The sequence below is a fragment of the Diabrotica undecimpunctata genome, chromosome 5 (assembly GCF_040954645.1).
Source record: "Diabrotica undecimpunctata isolate CICGRU chromosome 5, icDiaUnde3, whole genome shotgun sequence".
NCBI classification, from domain to species: Eukaryota; Metazoa; Arthropoda; class Insecta; order Coleoptera; family Chrysomelidae; genus Diabrotica; species Diabrotica undecimpunctata.
Genome location: NC_092807.1, coordinates 8,479,968 through 8,505,863, shown reverse-complemented (window position 1 = coordinate 8,505,863; position 25,896 = coordinate 8,479,968). Strand labels below are relative to the sequence as shown.

Here is a 25,896-nt window from a genome sequence, read left to right as displayed (position 1 = left end):
CGATCTGACAGAACGTGGAGTGTCGTTCTTCATCGACGAAGAGATGTAGAAAATACATAGTAGAAAAAGACAAAATATAAAAACGTAAAACACTCCAACGTGGAATACCTTTTTTACCCTCAAAATTTGTGGTTTACGATCAGTGGGATAGGGCAAAACTGTCTATTTATGGCCAACGCGGTCAATCCCACCATTTGTCACTACATTGAAACAGTTCAAAGGAAGGTGGAAGCTATTGTATAGCACGTACTTACCCCATCAAACCTTTCGACGTGACTAGGGATAGGTACGGTCAGTGTCGTGGTAATTTTACTTTACTATTGTCGATTTCCTGTTTTTCTTTGCCGACCGACGTTAACCAGCAAACAGTGCCTTTCCTCGAGCTGTGAGATGCTGAATTGAAAACAAAAGTATCAGTAAATATTAATGAAAATGGTATGCGACGAAAAAATAAACAAATTTATCACCATCATAAAAACCTAAAATATTTTCTTCATTGCTTTATTTAGTATTTTTTGAATAAATTCCTAATTTAACTATTGTTATTATTGATACACATCTCTCCGACCAGAACTTTACGGAACTCTGTATTTTAAAAGCTTCAAAAGTTCGGTTTTGCAAAATTTGAAATAGGAAGTCAAATTCAATGTGCGAATTTCGGTGTTTCCCTGTAGTGTAGTGCCTGCTATTCTTCCCTGTATGCCTAAGGTTGGTTACCGCATATAAAATGTAGATTTTGATCCAGTAGTGAAGATTCCATTCAACTATTTGAATGGTTTTCAGCTATTTCTTGGTAAACTTGGTATGTATCTTCCACATAACATAACTAGTACCTTATTACTATATAGATATGTGTATTATTTTCCTACTTTTATATTAGTGTTTTGCGTACTGTATATTAATATTTTAGAAAGCCTAACGTACTGTATGCGTTTTGTATAAACTTCGCATCTCCTGCCTGTACTGTATTTTGTATATGTATATTCTAATCTCTTTTTGACTTTCAGCTGTTCTTTGGCTTTACGCCGGTCTTTACTTGTTCTTTGTACTTTGTACTTTTGGTATATACTCTTCAGTAGGTAGCGTTCCCTTTCTTAGCTCTTAAGAACTGGTTTTCGAATCGTTTTTGTTGAATGTTCTCAGATATTAACGAATGCGCCACCAATCCCTGTGGGAAAAACGCCGTCTGTAAGGATACAGTGGGTAGTTTCACGTGTGCCTGCAAAGAAGACTACACTGGAGATCCTTTCAAAGGATGCGTGGACATTGATGAGTGTGCTACTTTAGAACTGCCTTGTGGAAGTCACGCTGTTTGCGAAAATACCGAACCTGGCTACAACTGCAAGTGTCCGCAAGGGTATCAAGCTAATCCTAGTCCAAAAGTGGCATGTGAACAAGTAAGTACAACATATTTTATTAATTTAGTACTCTAGTGTACTCTAGTACAAATCCAATAAACTATTTTTATTGTATGTTCCATAACAAACTATAAAATAAAAAATAAACTCCAAAATATTGTCTAATGTAGCAACAAATAAAAATTCAAATTTTTTCATTCCTGAAGTAGATATTTTTTAAATCAAAATTATAAAATATTTTCAAAATATGGATACTCAAATCGAATATTTTCTCCTAGCGCTCGAATAACAGCTCTTATCCTTTCTGTCATAGACTGGATCAAAGAAGCAATCTCGTATTGCTGTATTTGTTTCCAGTAGTTTATTAGCGCCTGTTCTAATGTCACCACAGTTGTAAAGTTGCCATAATTTTGCCTAAAGACTCTTTCCAAGATGTCCCACAACTGCTCTATCGGGTTAAGATCTGGAATTCTAGGAGGCCAGGCTAGTTACTGAAAAGCAACATCTGTAAAGTATTGCATTGCTACCGTGGTTATGTAATTCAGCGCAGTATCCTGCATTCTTCTAAATGTGCCTATCTTCTAGAGATGTTGGCGACCACATTGACCCATCTTATGCTATTCACAGCAGCTCGAAATAGATCAGTTGACGTTAGACCAGTCCACTTCCTAAGATTGGCCATCCGGGATATACGTTTACGTCCAGGGCCTCTCTTATCCTCAATCTTGCCTTGTAGAATCAACTGTAGAAGTCGGTATTTATTATTACGCATGATGTGGCCTTTGCGGACAACTTAGAAGACCCACAATTTCTCATTAACAAAATTACGTATTACAGTCAACAATATGGACTCAATATAAACGTTAAGAAGACAAAGCTTATGATAATTAACAAGAAAAGAATAACAGAAGGTCAACTCTACGTTAACCAATCCCCTGTAGAAAGAGTGACGCACTACAACTACCTTGACACCATAATAAATGAAGAATGGACCAAAAACCAGGAGATTAGAGCAGGCATCGGAAAAGCTAGATCCACCTTCAATCGGATGGGGGCCTTCTTCAAGAGTCACAACCTCTCTCTTGATACGAAAGTAAGAATGCTGCGAAGCTACGTCTTCTCTGTCCCTTTTTATGGTGTTGAATCGTGGACCTTGAACGAAGATATGTGCAGAAAACTGGAAGCATTTGAGATGTGGCTATATCGGAGAATGCTTAAGATCCCGTGGACTGAATGAGTCACAAATGAGGAGGTCCTCAGAAGAATGAATAAGAACCGAGAGGTACTCACCACCATTAAATCTCGAAAGTTACAGTTCTTCGGATATATTATGCGAAATGAATCCAGATATGCTCTCCTTCAAGCCATACTGCAAGGAAAAATAGTTGGAAAACGAGGTCCAGGAAGAAGAAGAACATCTTGGTTAAATAACCTCAGAATCTGGTTCAATACAACATCTGTGCAGCTTTTTCGCGCTGCTGCAGATAAGATAAAGATTGCCATGATGATCGCCAACATTCGTAACGGATAGGTATATCAAGAAGAAGAAGAATGATGTGGCCGAAGTAAGCCAATTTTCTGTTCTTTACGGTGTTAATAATTTCTTTGTCTTTTCTTAACCTCTGAAGAATAGTTATGAGGCCCTCAACATACGTCGGTAGCACCACATTTCAAATGCCTCTAATCATTTTATGGCATCTTCTGTAAGGCTCCAGCTTTCTACTCCTTAGAGGAGGACACTAAAGACGTAACATCTAAGAATTCTTATGCTTATATTGATACTTAGAGATAAGTTGCAAAGAATCTTACTAAGGCTGTTTAAAGAGCTTCTGGCTATTTCAATAGGAGTTTTTATTTCGTAGCTCTGATCCCAAGTATCCTATTGCAGCCCAAATAGCATATTTTTTCTACTCTTTCTAACGGTGTATCGCCTATTGTAATTTGGGCTTTTATGTTGGTGTTCTTACTAATGATCATTATTTTATCCATCATCCCTTGGAGTCCCTGCTCACTATCTGCCAGCAACACTGTATCGTGCATATCTAATATCGTTTATAAGTTGGCCATTTACAGCAATCTTCTGATTCGTCCAAGGCCTCTCTAAAGATGGTTTCAGAGTATATGTTAAATAATGCCAGTGACAATCTAATCGCACTGTTGCTTTTTGGAGATATAAGTTTGAGATCAGTCTTATATCCTTACCATCGAGTCTTGATGTTTTTAGGATATCGATTAGTTTTCCATGTGGGACTTTATCAAATGCCTTCTCGAAATCATTGAAACATACATACACATCGCAGCTGATATCCCTGGCTCTCTGTATTAGAACTTACAAACTAAAAAGTGCTTCCCTCCTTCCGAGTCCTGCTCTGAATCCAAATTGAACTTCACTCAGGTGTTCTTCCAATTTGGTGTATATGCGCGAGTGAATGATAGTAAGGAGTACTTTAAGTACATGGCTTGTCAAACTAATTATTCTATGTTCTTCACATTTTCTAGCGTTGTCTTTTTTAGGAAGTGGAATGAATATTGATAGTAAGTAACCAGTCTCGTAGATGTTGTTGAATGGCTTCGTAAAAACTGTGTTTTGGTGTGCCTCTAATATGTAGCTTTAAAATTTCACCATGCACCTCATCAAGTCCTGGTGATTTCCCATCTTTAATCCGTTTAATGGCCATAGTTACTTCTTCGTTTGTTATTTCTGGGCCGTACGGATTGTTTATTTCAGTTGGACTTTATGCTGCAACTTCAAATAATTCTTGCATATATTCTTTCCATCTTCGTAATTTATCTTCAATGGTAGTCAAAATCTGGCCTTCAATGTCTACAACTATGCCTGTATTGAGTTGTTTTCTGGTGTTCTGTACATCTTTAATTTTTTTGTGCATGTGGAAATCGTCATGTTTGCGTTGTAGTATTTTAATGTCTGTACATTTCTCCGTCAAAGATGCTTATTTTGCTCCTTTTATCTCCTTTGATATAGTCTTATACAACTTTTTGTATTGGTTGCCATTTCTACCTTTTAATTTTCTTCGCTCTTCTATTATTTGCAATATTTTATCTATCATTCATTCTTGCTTCTTTTCCTGCTATCTTGCTATTCCTATGCTATCTTTCCTATGCTTTCCTAGGGAAAAATTTTCACCTACAAAATGCATTTAAGGTAATATATGTTCTTCCAGACGTTCCCTAATGTACCAATCAGCAGTAAAGCCACCTGCCCCTAACATAACAATATCTGTATGTACTTCCAAAGAAATGCCGCTCCATACCATTATACGTACACCACCAAACTGTGTTCTAGGAGTTAAGCTTAAAGGTGGGTACACATATGCGAGCAGAACTGTTCTCGAACCATTTGTGAACGCTATATTCGTATAATTTGTACGACGGGACGAACCGCTTGCGAGCTGTTCGTTCGTTGCTCGTCAGGAACTACGGCCTGTCGGTTTTTGGGACGAACACAAAGAATGTTCGCAGTTAAATTTGGACGATGTTCGCAGCGATATTGTCTGTTCGTGCCGTCGTCGAATCGAGAGTGTATGACTTGTTCCTAGTTTGACTTAAGTACGTATTTTTCTGCATGAACCCAAGTTTTCCATGATTGCACAGTGTTCCGAGAATAAATGTATTTAACTTATTGACTTATATCAGAATAAGAATCCTCTTATTCTGGGATCTGAAAGACCCTGATCATGTTCGAAAAAACTTAAAAGATGATGCATAGCGCAAATAGGTGAGAATGGACATGCCGCCAGAAGACTGTAAGTGGAAAATGATAACCCTATGGGCATCGTTTAGCCGCGAAAAGAAAAAGGTCTCCACAGGGACTGGTGAAATAGGAAAGGGTGAGAACAGAAATTCTGAAAGCATAAATTATATTTTACCTTACTTTACTTTTTCGTGTCTGGATCCGACTACAGTTTTTCTGCCCAATATCGGGCTACGTCTACACCCTTTGTATTTGCGACCCATAAATCATCGAGGGTGCACTGTGATGGGCAAAGTCTGCATACTCTCAGGTGCTCCATGTTCTGTATTTCCCCACATTCACAAAGTGCGTCGCTGTCTGTCTTGATGCCCCATTTAATCAGGTTCTGTTTTACAGGGGCAACACCTGTGCGTATGCGATTCAGTGTCCGCCAGGTTCTCCAGTCCAGGTTCATTCCATTAGGTCGTTCTGGATGTAGGGGGAACAGTTCGGGTGGTTCGACGCTGACATTTCTCATAAACCATTTCCTTGATTTAAGTCGGCTGATTCCTGGTGGTTCGTCAAACCCGTATAATTGGTGCCTTTCATCGAAAGTTTGCCTGAACTTCTCCACATATTGTGAGGCGCATCTACGGTCATCTGGTGATAAGAATCCAGCTACCCGGTACAGTAGGGGTAGGGGGGTAGGCTTCATACAACCGGTAATTATTCTGCATGTTTCATTTAACGCCGTAGTGACTTGTTGGGCGTGTCTAGATCTACCCCAGACGGAACAAGCATATTCCCCTGTTGAGAAACATAAGGCCTCAGCTGTTGTCTTCAAGACCTGGGGGTTTGCACCCCACTTGCTCCCTACAAGTTTCCGGAGAAGGTTGTTTCTCGTAGAAACCTTTTGTCTTGTGTTCTGACAGTGGAATTTATACGTTAGTGACCGGTCTAGTACTACTCCAAGATATTTGGGCTTATCAGTATGTTTCAAGCGTTGTCCCTCCCAAGAAACATTCAGCTTTACATGCGCCAGTTGGTTGTTGAGATGGAATGCACATACTTGGGTTTTAGTAGGGTTTGGCTTTAATGAGTTTTGTTTGTAGTAAGTTGACATCATGTTTAAAGCCTCTTCCATTGTCGACTCTACTTGTGTGAGTGTTTTCCCCTTTACGGCTATACCAAGGTCATCAGCGTAGACAAAACTCTCAGTCTGAGGGTGCATTGGTTGGTCGTTGGTGTAGATGTTAAATAAGGACGGCGCCAGAACGCTTCCTTGAGGTAGGCCATTTTTTTGGGTTCTCCATCTGCTCTTCTTTCCATTTAGCAAAACGTAGAAACGTCTATTACACAACAGTGATCTAATGATATTTACCAGGTCGTAGTCAAGCACAGTGTTATAGATCTTAGTTAGCAGGGTTCTGTGGTTTATCGTATCATAGGCCGCTGTGAGGTCTATCAAGGCTACTCCCACTATGTCTTTCTGCTCAAATCCCTCCTCTATGTATTCTGTTAGGTTCAGCACTTGGCCTGTGCATGATTTACCTGGTCTGAAGCCTGCTTGTTGTGGGATTAATTTTGCATCTAATTTTTCCTGGATGCGGTTTAAAATGAGACGTTCATACAATTTATACAAATGGCATAGCAGGGATATCGGACGGTAGCTACTCGGTAGTTCAGGGTCTTTCCCAGGTTTCAGAAGGGCTACTACTTTTGATTTACGCCACAGTTTTGGAATCTGGTAGGTAGAGCGACAGATGTTAAATAGATCGAGCACCCATTGTCCCGCTTTTTGCCCGAGGTGTTTTATCTGCTCTGTTAGGATTTCGTCCACTCCAGGTGATTTTCCATTTTTCATACAGTCAATACCATTTTTGAGCTCTTCGATGGTAAATGGGTTTCGCAAGAGAGTTGTTTCCTGGTCTTGAGTTCTTATAATCTTTGGCGTTTTGCAACGATTGTTTGTTTTGCCATTCAGAAGCAGTTGGTGGGCTATCTGATTTGGTGTTATTGTACATAGCTCTTTCATCTCTGTGGGATCACCATTAAGTTTTTTGATCATATTCCAAGCCTGCTTGCTACTGTGCGTCATATCCATTTTACTTAAAGTCTCGCTCCACCGTTGTTGTCTGGAGGCACTTAGTGTTTGCTGTAGTCTCTCCCCTATCTCTGCCGTAACTTCGCTAAATGGGTCTTTACTATATTCTTCGGTGTACTTTGTCATAATGTCTTTTGCTTCATCGTTCAGACCAGATATGTAATGTTGTTGACATCCTCTGAGTATGTGTTTACATGAGATTCGTTTTACAAGTTTGATAAACGCGTCATAGTTTTTGGGGATCGGGACTATATTTTTCACTTGTGTTTCCAATTCATCAGCAAATTTTGCCCAGTTCGCTTTTTTAAAATTAAACCTTCGTTTGAAAGGAATTTTGGGAGCTTTTATAGCGCTGTAAACGGTTATTCCCACGGGCCTATGTTGCGTCTTCGGTATAGGCTTATATACCTTCCTAACGCAACGGTCCTCTAAAGACATGCTGATGAAGGTGAGATCAGGGTTGTAACCTTTCTTCCATATTTTGCTCTGGAACGAATAGGGCAGTTTTGGGTCATGTAGAAGTGCCAGGTTGTTTTGTTCAGCCCACGATTCCACAAGATCTCCATTCTTATCAGTTGAAGCGTAGCCCCAATGGACATTATGACTATTAAAATCACCCAGAATGAATCTGGTTTTTTGAGAAGCGAAATTTTTTGGGGGGGGAGAAAACAAAGTCTCTCTGGGGTGGTTTATACACAGATGTCACTGTGCAGGCTCCTATTTCGACGGTTAGTATTTCAATGTCGTTGTAGCATGTTTTTTCAGCTGATGTTACATCAATATCTCTTCTCACGAAGATGGCGCTTCCATGTTTTGCACTTGAATGTTCAATGATAAGCTGCATTCCCTCAACGCTAGGTCTATGTGCTGATATGTCACGGTGAGTCTCTTGTATACATAATATATCACACTTTTGGATTTTACACAGTTCAGACAAAATTTCCTGTTTGTTACAAGTAATACCCTCAATGTTTATGGTCATCATTGTCAGTGTAGGCTCTGAGAAGAGCCGTTGATTCTCGTTACTTTGTTCGGATCCAGTGGTGGAAGGATTGGCCGCCCGAGGGGCGTTTCCAGGGAGCGCCAGTGACATATTGTTCTTATAATATCACTTGCGTGGAGGCTCCTTCCGTGCTCCCCTATATTTTATATATTTTACCAAATCGTGTTCATTAAAAATGAATAAAGTAATTATATTCATTTCTATACAAACAAATCTGTTACTTCGCACAAGTTGATTCGTCGCTTTCCATGGATCGCGATGAGTTCGCTGTAAACATATTTTCAACGAACTGTTCGCGAACAGCTCGCGAGCAGTTCGCGAACAGTTCGGCTCGCATATGTGTACTGTGTACCCATCTTAAACAACATTGGACATAGCATTTTTCTGGCCTTGTCCATACTCTTTAATGGCCATCAGTACTCGATGACGAGTATTCAAGTAGCCGGTCAACTTTGGAGCGCTGTAAAATCCGAAGAAATTAATAAAATTAAACAAATTTTTAGTGAAAATTATTCTTTGAAAACCCCACTATAATATTGCTCTGATGTCATTTATTGTAAATTAATCAGAAAATTTATAAGGCCTAAAAGAAAATTTTTCAGTTATTTTTATTTATAACCTTTTTATTTTCGATTTTACGACTAAAACTAATATAAATAAAGTTGTACTCAATATAGTTTGTTACAAATAATGTCTAATAAATTTGCTGTAGAGTTACTACAGACCCTTTGCACCCCTTTCCCAAGATCGCAGGAAAAAATAAGCTTATTTTTATCCCCTCAACGCATAAAAAAAAATAAAATTGCTTCATCTTAAAAATACAACCCTCATGTAACTTTTCAATGGACTAAATCTGAATAATGCTGACTGACAATATAGATATCGAATGTCATATTTATGTTAGCAATTGGTTGTATACATTATGGTACGATATTTATATTTGTTTATGTTAGGTATATTCCATACTTTTCCGAAATATGGACGTCTGTATAAATAAATAAAACACTTCTATTTTTTTGCAAGTATGTTCAATAGTATACATTCTGTACAATAAACACAATATTATTCTGAATTTTATTTGGTTCGAAGTCAGTCGTTAGTTATTACATATAATAAAATTTCCTTTTATACAATGGACATATTACATCATCAACCAGCCGCGATTTTCTAGCGTCAAAGCATTCAGACAGTAGTTCAAGCGTTCGTGCTGTAACGACTAACGATTCAGTGAATGATGAGTGAGAAGGAAATAGAAAGTAGTGAGTGTTGTGATATAAGCAGTGGCAATGGTAAACAAACAGTTGTATGACAATTTATGAATTATTGAAGTGTGCTAAATCTTAGCTTATAGATCAACCAAATAGTTTGTAAGTTATTCAATTTATTAGGCAGACGTATTCAGCAGATTGCAATCGTTTCTTTAAGGTTCTAGTTTTAAGATAATAAAAAATTTCAACATTTTATCAAAATTGTTATTCAAAAACCCGTTTGAAGAATGGCTTACTTTTTACCTTATAAACTTTTATAATAACTTTGATATTTTTTGTGTCACGTGTTTGTAAGAAGGCTCACAGAAAATATGATGAAAACAGACAATCTTTAAAAAATCTTGAGGAGTATATAGGAATCGAGAGAGTATTTTTTTCTTAAAATCATATTTCCATTGTTCAAGCGAGCTGGAAAAATTTGCAATCAAATTCTTTGATCTGGTAGAATTGTATTAAACGGTCACCACGTTTGTTTCGATTTCGAAGATCATATTTACCCACATATACATCTACTTTGTCTTGGCCATGTTTGGTGAAGTCACCAATGATATCCTGATATCCATAAATCGATCGATGCTATATGAGGCCATGAAAATATTAGAAATACCAGAAAAGCTTATAAGGCTAGTGAGAATAGCGCTTAGCAACACGAATTTAAAAGATTCTCGGACAGGCGATATTTTACGAGTATCATTACTGTAGCGGGTTATACCTCTTTACTTCTTGCCATATGTCATCGGTAAAAAGGATAGTAAAATTTAGATTTTTGTTAAAATCTGTTAAATTTTCAGCTCTTCCAAAAATTGCCATATTCCTATTGCCAAAAGTACTATCTTGGCTCCTATTGGTCATAGAAAAATCATTTTTGCCATCTTTACTTACAATCGCGTAATATAAAAAATATCAAAAATTATTATTGCAAAGCAGACAGATTGATGAATTAGTCGGCAAAGGAATTCATAGTGAATCAGTTTCTAGTACTCGACTGAGCAAAAAAATAAAACAGAAAGACAACTAGTTTAAATAATCGCTCTATGGGATAAACAACTATGTATTTGATCGATCTAGCTGAGAAATAGTATACTCCGATAACTCATTAAATACCATAATATCAATTAGTTATATTACATGTTATTATACAAAAAACAAAGTCAAAAACATTTACAATTACTGCAAAAAAAGAGTTTTTTGAAATATTCTCTCTAACTGGGACTTTTTTAGATCTACAACTTTTGTTTTAAACCATTTTTCTCTAAAATGTATAAAAAACGTTTTATAGGCAAAAAATGATTTTTTTACTTTTTATAATTGCTCAAAAATAAACAAAACAAAATCAGCAGTACACCTTTAAGGATTTGTCATCAGCTATCTCTCATATACCTTCAAAAACCTTAAAAAGCCTGTATAAGATTTTTCCAGATTAATTTCTGATATTAACAATTTTATATTTTTTCAGATTGACGTTAATATTTTATGCAAATCAAACTTTGACTGTACAAATAACGCCGAATGTATAGAAAACCAATGCTTCTGTCAAAAAGGTTTTATCGCCAAAGGCTCTGTATGTCTGGACATCGATGAATGTAAAGACAATCCATGTGGACCGTTCTCTGTATGTACAAACACAGTAGGAAGCTTTAGCTGCGGTTGTGAAAAAGACTACGTAGGGGCACCCCCGAAAATTCAATGTAAAGCTCCCTGTGATGACGTTTCCTGCGGAGATCACTCTTTCTGCAAACCAGACGGTAATGAAGCCTATTGTATATGTGATGATGGATATACTTTTAACGTGCAGGACATTTCACTAGGATGTGTAGGTCAGTATATTCAGAAATAATTTAGCAATTTTTAAAAAAATGTTCCGTGATAGAATAGAATCACTATAAACATGTATGTGAAATTTGTTCTAGATATCGACGAATGTGACGCTGTGAATGGTCCAAGTGGACGTTGTGGAGCTAACGCAATCTGTACTAATCTCCCGGGAACATTCGCTTGCCAGTGCAAACCAGGCTTTTCCGGAAATCCTAACAACCAATGCAACGATATTGATGAATGTCAGAATGCAGCAGCTTGTGGATTGGGTGCTGTATGCACAAACTTACCTGGTTCTTATGTATGTGACTGCCCAATTGGCACTATTCCAGATCCTGATCCCAAAACAAAATGTAATGAAATCGTTACTTGTAATACAGATATTGATTGTCCTGGAAATGCTATTTGTGATCAGAAAAAGCAATGTTTATGCCAAGAACCCAATATCGGCAACGACTGCAGACGTAAGTACCTATTATTTCCTTAAATAAGGTATTTTAGGCTTATTTTCTTTATTTTTAAAACACTTTTATTGCATTGATGTTACGATTTTCTATACTCTGTTTTCCTTGGCTACAATTTTTTTACTTCTTTACCTAGTCTGTGAATTTTTCTGAGGTTTGTCTTATCTTAGACAATTATGAGCTAATCTTTTGCAAAATTCAGTGAAAAGTGTTCTTTTAGCATCGTTAAGGTTATAGAGTTTTCTCATCATTTTTAATTGCCACAATGTGGCACTTGAAAATTCCCAATTCTACGTATAGCCTCAACATTAGTCAACCGATCCACCCATGAAACTCTTAAGATGCGCTTATAATACTACATCTCAAAGGCTTCAAGCTTTTTAAAAGAGCCATCAAAAAGCATCCAAACCTCTACTTCGTACAAAAAGGTAGTAAATCGTGGCTTCTAAACATAGATTTCATCGTTTCAGATTACAAAACTACATATGCTTTTACTACATAACCGTCAAACGTATTTTTGATGACAGCGCCAACTAAGACAGTATTTACATTAAGCTATGTTCATATAATATTATTGTATTCAACTGTATTGTAATTCTTCTTCTTATTGCGCCGACTCCTTTCGAAGGTTGGCAATCCAAATGGCAATTGTAGTTTTGGAAACTGCTGCACGTAAGATTTCTGCGGATGAGCGGTCAAACCATCTCGTCAGGTGTTTAAGCCAAGTGTGCTCTATTTCAATTGTTGCCGTTTGGTGCCAATATAGCTCTGAGATAATTCGCAAGTCTTGTTCGTCAATTCCAGTTGTTGTCAGAATTTATTGTATTCTATTGTAATCATAATATTGTATTCAGCTATTAAGAGTGCAATATATTATATTACACTCTTAATAGTTGAATACAACATTTTTTCATTTTGTGATATTTTCTTCAAATATCTTATATATTTATCTATTCCAGATCCCTGTGAGACCACAATCTGCGGATCTAACGAAGAATGCATGTTAATAAACCAAGAAGCGAAATGCATTTGCAGTTCTGGATTTACTGGTACCAGCTTTGGCTGTGTGGATATAGACGAATGTGCCGGAAATCCTTGTGGCCTTGGAGCTATCTGTAAAAACGAGCCTGGTGCGTTCTCCTGCCAATGTCCTGGAGGAACTTCAGGAGATCCTTTCACCTCGGGCTGTCTAAAATCCACAAAACCTACAGAATGCTCAGATATTAATCCATGTCCGGCTGGAGAACAATGTGTATTGGATGAGTACTTAAATGAAAATGTTTGTATCTGCGTTCAAGGATACACTAGAGATACATCCAGTAATAAATGTAGAGATATCAACGAATGTTTGGAACTGAAAGAGAAAGCAGTCTGTGGCATTAACGCTATGTGTAAAAACTTACCTGGAAGTTACGACTGCCACTGTCCTCCAGGATTCAACGGCAATCCTTTCTTGGAGTGTTTGGAATGTAACAGCCCTGATTGCCGTTGCCAGCCACCATACAAACTACATGAAGGCAATTGCGTTTTAGACAGTTGTGGTCCCGATGGGTCCTGTCCCAGTGGAGCTGAATGTGTGACAATAACAGGAGGAGTTAGCTACTGTGCTTGTCCAAAAGGCTTCAAAACTTTGCCAGATGGCTCCTGTGTAGATATAAACGAATGTGCAGAACAACAACATGTTTGTGGATACGGCGCGCAATGTATTAACACTTTGGGCGCTTATGAATGTCACTGCCCACAAGGTTACTCTGGAGATGCGTACAAAGAACAATGTTCTCCTGCTCAGAAAAAGTGTATAAGCGATAAAGAGTGTCCTACTAATGAAAAATGCATTCAACCTGGCGAATGTATCTGCTTCCCACCATTCTTCAACGATCAAAAAGACGGAAATAAATGTAAAAGTCCATGTGAACGTTTTGTTTGTGGTATAAATGCCAAATGTACTCCATCCGATCCACCAAAATGTATGTGCGAAGCTGGTTTCAGAGGTGATCCGGCTCAGGGATGCACAGATATAGACGAATGCAAAGACGATCCTTGTGCTTATGGGGCCCATTGTTTAAATCAGCATGGTGGCTATAAATGTGTATGTCCTAAAGGAATGACAGGAGATGCTTATAAAGGAGGTTGCATTCTTGAAGAACCTGGTACAGTTAAATCCGAGTGTCAGAATGATGCAGACTGTGCCAGTATTTTGAGTTGCCAAGAAGGGACCTGTATTAGTCCTTGCGCGACAGTACTTTGTGGTAACCATGCAATTTGTTCAGCAGAGAATCATAAAGGGAAATGTAGATGCAAAGTTGGATACGAGAAAAACAGCAGAGGCCAATGTGTGTCAGGTAAATTAACCCTAATTATTATTGTTAAAATCTGCATGTATTTTATAGACACAGTTTTTTATTAGTTTCTTCTTTTCAGCATGTGAAGGTTTCATTTGTGCCTCAGGAGCTCAATGTATCGTCACTTCTACAGGCCCAACATGTAAATGTCTTGAAGGACTCTTAGGTAATCCATTTCCAGGTGGTCAATGTACCACAGATGTTTGTTCAAAGAACAATCCCTGCGAAGAACCGAACATTTGTATCAACGGTAGATGTAGACAAAGGTGTCAAGGTATTGAATGTGGTGTTGGTGCCCATTGCGATAACTCTACAAATCAGTGTGTATGCGATCATATGTTTGATGGAAATCCCAACTTTTTATGCATGCCAAGTAAGTCTTTAACCTAATATTTAATATTTTACTAGCATATACTTCGTATTAGTGTAGCTGCGGAATGATTAATTTTTGTACTTTTTTTTAGCTATTGAAAAACCATATTGTAAACCATCTTGTGGCAAAAACGCGCATTGCGAATACGGCCTTACCAATCAATGTGTCTGTAACACAGGTACAGTTGGCAACCCTTACGAAGTGTGCGAAAGAATCGAGAAAAAATCCTGCAATTCAAACTCCTGCGGAATAAACGCACAGTGTAAAGAAACATTAAACAACATAGAATGTTTCTGCAGTAGAGGCTTCACCGGCAATCCTTACATTTCTTGCGAGGACATAGATGAATGTAACAGTAAAGTATGTGGCAATAGCGCAGTTTGTATTAACACACCAGGAAGCTTTGATTGTAGATGTAAAGAAGGTTATGCAGGCAACCCATTTATCATGTGCTCACAAGTCCAAGGCGGTATTTGTAGAGATCCTCAAGATTGCCAGTGCAGTGACAAACTATTATGTCCAAACGAATATACATGTGAAAGAGGACAATGTCAAAATCTATGCAAAAACGTCAGATGTGGTCCCAAAGCGTCCTGCCAAAGTGGTAAATGTGTTTGTTCAGTTGGTTACATCGGCAATCCTCGAGATCTTGTCAAAGGCTGTTATCCCGAAGGTCAATGTAGTAGCAACTTAGATTGTCACGATACCCAAATATGTTTCCAGTCGAGCAAAGGAGTTAGAAAATGCGTGGATGCATGTAGTAAAGTCCAGTGCGGTCCAAACGCATTATGTCTTGCACAAAATCATAGATCTTCGTGCATCTGCGCCCCTGGGTACAACGGAAATCCCGGTGATCTTGAATTTGGTTGTCAGTTGGAAGAAAGAGTAAATCAAAGGATTTGCGAAACTGATGAAGACTGTAGCTTCGGTACAATCTGCGCAGTAGACGCTAGCGGTATTCAAAAATGTATTAGTCCTTGTGAAACTGTAGCTTGTGGTCCAAACGAAATGTGTCAATTGGACGTTGGCGGTCATCCAACTTGCGCATGTCGTGATGAATATATATGGAATCCTGTTAACTCTGTTTGCGAAAAACCGTCAATACCTGATTGTAAAACTGACAATGATTGTGAATCTGTAGAAGCTTGTCAACCCGATGCTATAGGTATTCTAAAATGTACACATAGTTGTACACATTTCACGTGTGGACAAAACTCTGCTTGCGTGGCAGAGTCTCACAAAGGTCAATGTCAATGTTTAGCTGGATATACTGGAAATCCTAATGATAGAGAAGGTTGTATACCAGTACTACAAAACAAATGCTCATCGGATGCTCAATGTCCAGAACAAGAAACCTGCAGGAAACATTCGGAACACAATATTCTCATGTGTATTCCAGCTTGCGATCAAATAACTTGTGGACCTAATGCAATATGCGTTGTCAACAACCATGTACCACAATGTCAGTGTCCTTCTGGCTCATATGCGGGAGATCCAAACGATCTGGTAAAAGGATGTAGTCAGGTACCCTGCGTATATAATGCAGATTGCCATACAACACAGTTATGTAATCGTATGACACACAAATGTCACTATGTGTGTGATGATGAAGCTTGTGGGACTAATGCTGTCTGTATTGCGGAAAATCACAAAGCTACTTGCCAATGTCCTCCTGGCACCAACCCGAACCCTACTGCTGATATAGAATGTGTAGCTGTCAACGTGTGCAAACCTAATCCTTGTCACAGTACAGCTATCTGCAGGCCTGCAGCATCTGGAAGTCATACTTGTACATGTCCGCCTGGTACTACCGGAGAACCTTATTTATCAGGCTGTAAGAAAGAAGGAGTGTGTTCAGTAGGTAATGCCGATTGTCCTCCTACTTCTGTATGTAAAAATGGGAAATGTGTAAACCCTTGTGAAGATATTAAATGCGGTCCTAATAGCATATGCTCAGTAGAAAACCATAAAGCTGTTTGCACATGTTTAGCTAAATACGTTCCAGCTGAAGATGGTTGCCTTCGCATATCAACAACTTGTAACAACGACCGAGATTGTGGAGATGAAGTATGTATTAACAATCAGTGTAGATCAATTTGCAAGAACAACAAAGACTGTTTAGTAGGAGAGACATGCTACCATAATGTTTGTGTCGTAAGTTGTACGGATCACAGTCAATGCTACAAAGATCAGGCTTGTGTAAATAATACTTGCATTATTGGTTGTCGAAGTAACAAAAACTGCCTGTCTGATCATGCTTGTATCAACAACAAATGTCAAGATCCCTGCGAAAAAGTCGATACATGTGGACCAAACGCTATTTGTTCTTGTAAAGATCATAAAACACTGTGTAAATGTCCAGACGGGTTTGAAGGAAATCCTACACCTCAACAAGGATGTATCAGAATACCATCATTGTGCCAAAATGATCTAGAATGCCCTAATAATCATATTTGCTCCCAAAATCAATGCGCTCTTTCATGTTCAAACAATAACTTGTGTGCAGTAGGCGAAAGATGTTATGGAAATATATGCGTTAAGGTTTGCTACAGCGATGGAAACTGTTTGCAAGGAGAAGTATGTAAAAATGGAGTATGTCTGCCAGGCTGTGCTTTAGATAAAGATTGTAGAACCTCCCAAGTTTGCATACAGGGACAATGTAGATGCACTGAAGGTTTTATAGACTCACCTGAAGGATGCACTGACATAGACGAATGCAAAAGTCACCCTTGTCACTCGACTGCTATTTGTAAAAATACACCAGGATCTTTCAGCTGCGCATGCCCAGAGGGTAAAGTAGGAAATCCTTTGACAGAGCCCGGATGTTCAGAACCAGTACAATGTAGACGTGATGCTCAATGTGCTGACAAATTGATCTGTAAAAGAGGCAAATGTATCGACCCATGTGATACCAATCGCTGCGGAAATAGTGCTATTTGTAACGTTTCTAAGCATAAATTATCTTGCACATGTCCACCGAAACACCTAGGAGATCCTTACGATTCCAACCTGGGATGCTTTAAAGTAGAATGTATTAGAGATGATGACTGTCAATCAGACCACTTTTGCGATGAGCATTCTAACAAATGTATTAGTACTTGCGACGTTGTCAATTGTGGAAAAGGTACTTGTTCAAGTAGCAATCACAAAGCTCTATGTACATGTTTAACTGGATATGCGTTTAATAAAGAAAAATGCGAAGATATAAATGAATGTAAAGATTCCAATCCTTGCCACGCTACTGCTACTTGCATAAATACAGATGGAGGCTTTACGTGCATATGCGCTGAAGGATTAGTGGGAGATCCTTTAACTACGGGTTGTCGCAAACCAGGAGAATGCTCTTCAGATGCGGACTGTCCATCTTTGGCAGCTTGTATTGAAAATAAATGCAAAAATCCTTGTGAGTCACCTGGTATCTGTGGACTTAATGCTGAGTGTATACCTATCGGACACGTAGCTTCATGCAAATGTCCACCTCGTACTAAGGAAGATACCAACAACAACTGTATCCCTATAGAATGTTTGGACAAAAACGATTGTTCTAAAGATAAAACCTGTATTGATTCTAAGTGTCAAAATCCTTGTGAATTGCCAAACGTGTGTGGAGAAAAAGCCTCATGTACTGCTGATGATCATCAAGGTGTATGTGCTTGCCAACCAGGAACTACGGGAGATCCACGTATTGGATGTGTGGCTATACAATATTGTGCACAAGAGTCGCAGTGTCCTTCTGGACTAAAATGTTATAATGGAATATGCACTTCGATTTGCACTACTGCTAGGGAATGTATCGAGGATCAACTGTGTATCCAAGGTATATGTCAGCCTACCTGCAAATCTAACTCTACATGTCCAGAATATCAATTTTGCCAAAACAATATATGCATTCAAGAACAGAGATGCAGGATAAACACCGATTGTGAGTTAACAGAAAAATGTCTGGCAAATAATTTAGGCCAAAACGAATGTACAGATGCTTGCGAGGGAGTACTATGTGGAAGAAATGCCGAGTGCTTCTCTAAAAACCACAAGCCTTCCTGTCACTGCAAACGTGGCTATAAAGGAAACCCCAGCGATGACAAAATAGGTTGCCAAGAAGTAGAATGCGAAACCAGCGAGCACTGCTCAAATGACAAACTGTGTGACCAGTACATGTGCAAGATTGCTTGTTTGGTTCATAATCCTTGCGGCAAGAATGCGCTTTGTTCAGCAGAAAGTCACAAACAAGTTTGTTACTGCCAGCCTGGTTATACCGGAGATCCTATCAAAGGTTGCCACATGATAGATTTCTGCAAAGATAAACCGTGCGGACCAAATGCAGTATGCCATAACTCTCGGGGATCTTTTAGATGCCAGTGCCCTCTGGGTACCGTCGGCGATGCATACAACGGTGGCTGTAATCCTCCAGTGGAATGCAACAGAAATTCAGATTGTCCGGTGAAAGCCAAATGTGATACTACTAATGGTATCCACAAATGCAAAGACGTCTGCGAAAACACATTGTGCGGATCAAATGCCGAATGTATAGCTGTTGACCATGCCGGTTATTGTACTTGCAGGAACGGCTACCAAGGAAATGCTACCGATAAAAGTGTAGGGTGCAAACCGAGATTGGTTAGCTGTAAGACCACCTCTGACTGTCCATCGAATACATATTGCTACGAAGAGATATGCAGTCCACCATGCGAGACAAATGAAGAATGCCAACTTAACGAACAATGTTTAAAGGGCCAATGTTTAAATCCGTGTTCCTTGAATAGAGCTTGTGGTATTAATGCCGTTTGCCTAATTGATAATCATGTTAAGACGTGTAGCTGTCCACCAGGATTCACAGGCAAAGAAGACGTAGAATGCGTGAGACGTAAGTAAATTTATATTAATTATAGCGATTACGTATACTTTTTGCACATCTGTTTGAATTATTTGGTGATTTTTTTTGGTTTAGGAAAGATAAAAATTGGTGGTAGTAAAATTCCTATATCTAGCATAAACAATAAACAGTCCTCACTTAATTGACAAGCTTTCCTCTCTCGCGTGATACAACTTCTTCGATCTGGTATTCACGTTTCACTCCGATAACTTCTTGTTTTTGTTATATTATGGTAATACATGTCTATGTCTGAAGTCCATATAAAAACAGTAGTGAATACTATAAGCTTTTAAATTGTAATATTAGAAAAGAAATGTCGCTGTTAAGTGAGTAGTGTCGGGAAATTGAGGAATACGAAAATATGACAGCTAATGTTCATCGAAAAATGAAGGAAATGACAATGAGAAAATAAAAGCACATACATATAATAAAAGACTTAAATGGTAAAATTCTCACAGAGACAAAACATCAGCTAAATACATCATCATCATCAGTGGCATTACAGCTCGTTATGAGCCAAAGCCTTCTTCAGAACAATCTTCCATTCGCCCCTGTCTCTGCCAACTTTTCTCCATGCTTTAACTCCGATGGATTTTAGATCATCCTCTATGTTACCTTGATACCTAAGTTTTGGTCTTCCTCGGGCACATCTTCCCACTGGTCCTCTTCGGTCGAAAATTTTTCTGATCGTTGCATCTTCATCTCGCCTAATTACATGTCCTATCCATAGAAGGTTTGCTAATTTAATACATTTTACAACGTCAGGTTCCCCAAAACTTCTATATAACTCAAAGTTGTAGCACCTACGCCACAAAACCTGTTCTTGGACTCCTCCATATATTTTTCTTAGAATTTTTCTCTCGAAACGTTTAAGCAATTATTGATCGTTCTGTGTAAGTGACCACGTTTCTGACCCGTATGTTAACACTGGCCTTATTAGTGTTTTATATATGGTAACTTTAATTTTTCTGAGTAGTTTTGGGTAGTGCACTTATTGGCAAGCACTATTCTTCTTTTAATTTCTTCGCTGACATTGTTGTCTTTGGTCTGTAGCGAGCCTAGGTAGACGAAGGTGTCCACACCTTCCAGTTCCAGATCATCAATTAATAGTCTAGGTATCTGGTTGCCTGATCTAGTAGATCAGGCGTAGATCTGTGCGTTTATTTTTAATCCCATTCTCAGTGCAGACGCCCTTAGTGATCGAAATGCTTCGATCAGAGATTCTGTGGACCTAGCAATAATGTCTATGTCATCTGCATATCCGACCACTTGTACAGATTTATTAATGCAGATGGTGCCATTCATATTAATATGGCACTCTCGAATTACCTTTTCAAGTGCAAGGTTGAATAAGAGACACGACAGTCCATCTCCCTGTCTCAGTCCATTTTTACAATGGAAGGGTCTTGAAGAGTCGTTTTGGATTCTGACTACACTCTCTTCACCTGCGACTGTAAGTTCCTTTAGTTGAACAAGATGAAGCGGCATTTGAAATTCCACCATAGCCTGTAAAAGTTTTTCTCTGTTGACTGAGTCGTATGCGGCTTTGAAATCCACGAATATGTGGTGGGTGTCGACTCCGAACTCAAGCGTTTTCTCAAGAATCTGCCTGACTGTGAAGATTTGATCCGTTGTTGATTTATTGGGTCGGAAACCGCACTGGTAGTTCCCAACTATTTGTTCAGCATAGGGGAACAATCTTCTGTACAATACGTTGGACAATACTTTATATGCCACGTTAAGTAGGGCGATGCCTCTATAATTATCACACACCATCATATCTCCCTTTTTGTGAAGAGGGTGCATTACACCTAATTTCCAGTCCGCGGGTGTTTCCTTCGGTTGCCTCAGATTTTGGTTACCAATTTATGCATGTGTTTAAAAAGGGTGTCATTACCATTTTTAAAGAGTTCAGCAGGAAGATTGTCCAAACCAGGGCTTTGTTATTTTTCAGTTTTGAAATGGCTTCTCTAATTTCTTCTTCGGTGGGGGGCGGCTCTTGAGCGTTTTCATCCATTTCAGACAAAGTAATTTCTATTTGGTCTTTTTCACGACTGTCGCTAAGCAGTTCTTCAAAATAATTCGTTCACCTGTTTAGTATCTGTGTCTTAACATGCTGTTATTCTGGGTTTGAATTATTTTCTGCAGCTGTTTATCTTCTGGTAGAATTTTTGCGAGTCTTTTCTATTGTGGTGGTTAACAATCTCGTTTAGAGCGTTTTCGTATGGCTCTTTCTTTTTCCTTCTAAACGTCCTTTTTTCTTCTCGTCTAAGATTTTCATAGTCTTCCAGGTTTGATCTCGTTCTGCGCTGCCGAAGTCTCTTATATCCTACATTTTTCTGTTAGTTAATTAATCTACATTCTTCGTCAAACCAATCTTCGTTTATTTTAGCCTGGTTGGATTTTAAAAAGCCTTTAGCCGCTATATGGATAGCTTCATTGCATTTGGTCCAGTGTTCTTCTATACTTAAATTTTCGTCAATTCTTGTCAGCTCTTCATTTAAAACGTTCCTGTAGTTATCGCTAGCGTCTTCAGATTTTAGCACATCAGTATTATATTTCGTAGATTTTGTGCTCTGGCCCTTCTTAGCGTTTGATATACGAGCCCTAACTTTTGTTCTTACAAGGTAGTGGTCAGAGTCTATATTAGCACCTCTACATGCTCTTACATCTAGTACGTCCGAGAAATGTCGACTATCAATTAGTTCATGGTCAATTTGGTTTTTTGTTTCACCGTCTGGTGATTGCCATGTGGCTTTGTGGATATTTTTGTGAGGAAAACATGTACTTACTACCACCATTCCCAATGATGCTGCGAGTTCAATCAGGCGTAAACCATTTTGGTTGCTGACAGCATGAAGACTATGCTCGCCGATAGTGGGTCGGTAAATAGTCACTTGGCCGAACTAAATACATAGGTTGTCGAAATCTGTCAAAGAACTGTTCAGAGATGATGATAACAAATAACAAATGAGCTAATTAAAGAAACAGATTAAAAACCTTTACGGCAAGAAGTAAAATATGCACTGAAATTAACAAAAGAGAGGAACATTTTGGTAGATACATTTTGGTACATTCAAAATGCTAAAGAGTGCTCAGAACACCGGACAATTGTACTAATGAGCTATTTGCTGAAGGTGTTTCTGAGTTTATTTTAACGCTTGCTTATTTAAAAAAAAACTTTTAAACTGCCATATTTTTATGGATGTTCAGAATGGACATTGTCATGTGCTTTACATGTTTACCTCTTGCCTTTTTAAAATCATCAATATTGTCGCTGTTACATGTCTAACGGTGAACGTAGCATAGCAGGCCCATGCCTATCAGTAGACTTCTGTTAGGCACTACACGGAAAAGAAGAAGAATTGATGGTTTACATTGAACGATGACAGAAGAAGAATTGATAGTTGGCTTCTTTGTCGCCACCGCTTTTATTTGACACCCCATATATCAAAATCAGACCAATAGCAACAAAGATACGTTATAGCGCTCATTTGGCAATGCCGCCATCTTTGTTTTTTCTCTTAACGTATTCGTTGTCCCCTCCCCTTTGCAACGAGCCCTCGTACATCATGATCGGCACAATAGAAACGAAGATACAATATAATGTCCTTTGGCATGCTCCGATGCGTACGGCACATACTGCGTTCAACCCCATTTTTCATCCCCTTTTCAACGACCCCTCACACGTTATCCTACGTTTGGCATTTACGACCGAGGGTTGCGATTTTAAGGGATGCGATTTAGGGGATAGGTCATAGGTCAGTAACCGTGTATTTATCTACTCGTGCATATTTTTATTTAATATATTTTGTCTGTAGTCCATATCTTTCATAAGGAAAAAAATCAAATAAGACACCTTCAAGGTACGTTCGCTTTTTATTGGTTTACTCTTTTATCAAATAATATTTCAGGTTTACTCACACACCTTCAAAAAACAATACATTCAGCCGCTATTAGTTAGTGGTATGACCAGTAATATACAGCCGTACCCAAAATTATTGATTCACCAATAAAAATATAAGAACTTAAAACTAGTTTTTCTGATAAGGCGAGGGAAAAACCTGTCCCAAATTTATTCGACTAATAGCAAGTTTTGAGTGTTGGTGTTGTTGATTTGTAACTGTTTTGATTTGAACGAATCATATTGGCAGTTACTTATTTTGGAATCATTTTATTTTTAATAGGAAACTAGAAATATTTGTCAATTTAGAGGGTTAATGTCATATTAAAATAAAATAAAAACAATATAATGTTTGTTAAAGTAATTACGTTAAGAAAATATTTAAATGCAAATATTTTTTATGCTTTCCTCAATCGTGTTTGTTTTATTAAACTGTTTATTTACCATCTACTCGTTACATTCTGAGTATTAAATAAATTGGTTGATAATGATAGCTTATGGTTGTTGCCAGCATGTTTCAATTCACCTTGATGCATCTAACCTGATCTTCTGTCAATCTCTCTTCGGTCTTCTAATTCTTGCTGGAGCATTGACAAGAGCATTGATTAGTAACTTATCCTAATTTCTATTTCTATTTCTGTATTTAGCTGCATTTTGGTGTATAGTATCTTTTATGAACGGTATTCTCAGATCTTCATGGAGAATTTGTTTGGATAAATACTAAGGAGCATCTGCCATCATCTTCAGCATTTTGGACTGATATGTTTGGAAGATTTTTGTATTTGAAGGTTTGAAAGCGTAGCGTAGAAACATTTTTATAATTTAGGTATATTGAAACCCTATAACTGTTGTCAATTGGAAGCTCGTAATTCTTGCTATTTTTGTCTGTCCAATTCCTTAGGAATGGACAGGCATGGATGTGGGTTTTTGAAAATTTCAAAGAGTTTATCATATCATACTCGTACTCTATTTTTCTCTTATATTGTCGAGTTAAACCGTAAAATATTTTTAAGCACGTTTTCAAGTACTCTTCTAGTAATTTTTTTATTTTCTCGTTGAATCCTTGATATTTTCTGAAGTTAGTCTTAAATTTCTTCTTTTTGGTTCTCTTTTTTTGAGCTTTTTTCACGTAATTGCAGAAAGTTGATTTTTATTTTCCAATACGTCCATTAAAGCAGTGGCGTACCCAGAATTTGTCTGAGGGGGGGTTTTGAAATTTTTTTATGCTACCTCCATTTTGAGTCCCTAAAATTTGGGTTTTAGTTTAATTTAAAGTGCTAAAGATGGCAGTGCCAAAGATTCAGGTATCTATTATCCTGCCTACCAACTAAAACCACCCTCTCACCCCTGTAATACTGACGACATTTTTGGAACACTCCCTTCTCTTATCTAGATCTTATCTATTGTTCTGAAGCGATTTTTTTTAATGGGAATAAGCCACAATTGAAGGTTAAAATAAGTTTATTGACGTTTGAAATTAATCCAACTTGTAAATACAATACATTTTGGAGACGACTATTGCCCCGTATTCCCGTTCTTTTCCGCTGATCCTGCCGGTTCAAAGCATGCTCCTCCTTCAAACCTCTCGATTCTATCGCTCTTCTAATTCCTTGATCCCGTGAGCATCGAGTTCACCTCTTTTTCTTCTTCCAGGTGGCTTCTATTTGTGAAGTTTTTGGGGCCAACGTTCGTCAAGCATTCTGAATAGGGGTCCAAACCATTTTGAACCTCTTCTTTCTATTCTGTCAATGACCGTTTCTGTAGCATTAATGTTATTTCTTATAGATTCGTTGGTCTTCCTTTCCTGCCTTGATGTTCTAGCACTTCTTCTCAAAGAATCCTTTTCAACTACCAACAATTTTCTGTTCAGGTTTTTGCATTAATTTCCCATACTTCAGAGCCATAACAAAGAACTGATTCAACCATGGTTTGCCCTATTCTTTTTTTGTTCCTTTTGGAAATGTTGCGATCCCACATAAGGAGTTCAGAGGTCCTACAATTTTACGTCCCTGATTAATTCGGTGTTTAATTTCGGTTTCTCCCAAGCCGTTCTTAGCAATGAGTGCACTTAAATATTTAAATTTTTCCACTTGTTTGATTTTCACGTCCTCGTCGATCAACACTTCAAACCTTGCATCTGAATTGACAACTAAATAGTCTGTTTTCTTCATGCTGACTTATAATCCCCATTTTACATATTCTCTGTATAGACGCTTTATCATAAATTCTAGATCATAAGAATCTTGAGCTACTCTTGGGGGTTTAACCCCCAAAACCGCCACAGCAGTAGAGCCTCCCTCGTGTCTCCAGAGGCGAATTATCTGTCATTCTTTATCAAATAATGCATTGTTATTTGTATAACAGAAAGTAATTTCTCAAAAATATGCATTGCAAGGAATTGTCTGCAAATAGATTGTGGGATCTGGACAGTCTACAGTCACCCATGTGGGAGAGTTGTGACAGTCCAGAGTGTCTTTCTATTGGGAACCGTCTCTTGCCGTCTTTACTACTCTATTTGTTGTCATTCGGCTTATATGATCGTTCCATTCTACTCTTCTATTTCTTACCCTTTTTCTTCCACTTACCATTACTCTTCTATTTCTTGATGTTCTCCACCTCGCATCTACGTCGTATATCTGTACTTCTAGTTCTGTTCCATAGTGTCTTACCATCAATTTTTCTAAGTGTTTTCATCTCTGCT

At 38.2% G+C, this 25,896-nt stretch overlaps 1 protein-coding gene across 3 annotated transcripts in view; it reads left to right on the top strand.

Moving 5' to 3' along the window:
• Positions 1–25,896, top strand: part of dpy (fibrillin-like protein dumpy) — a 532,146-nt gene that overhangs the window by 352,850 nt on the left and 153,400 nt on the right. For all 3 annotated transcript variants that reach the window (XM_072531422.1, XM_072531423.1, XM_072531421.1), the window contains exons 10-15: positions 1,144–1,397; positions 10,881–11,241; positions 11,335–11,703; positions 12,663–14,045; positions 14,125–14,418; positions 14,510–19,282. In XM_072531422.1, the coding sequence (XP_072387523.1) occupies positions 1,144–1,397; positions 10,881–11,241; positions 11,335–11,703; positions 12,663–14,045; positions 14,125–14,418; positions 14,510–19,282 (7,434 nt within the window). The remainder of the gene's footprint in view (positions 1–1,143; positions 1,398–10,880; positions 11,242–11,334; positions 11,704–12,662; positions 14,046–14,124; positions 14,419–14,509; positions 19,283–25,896) is intronic.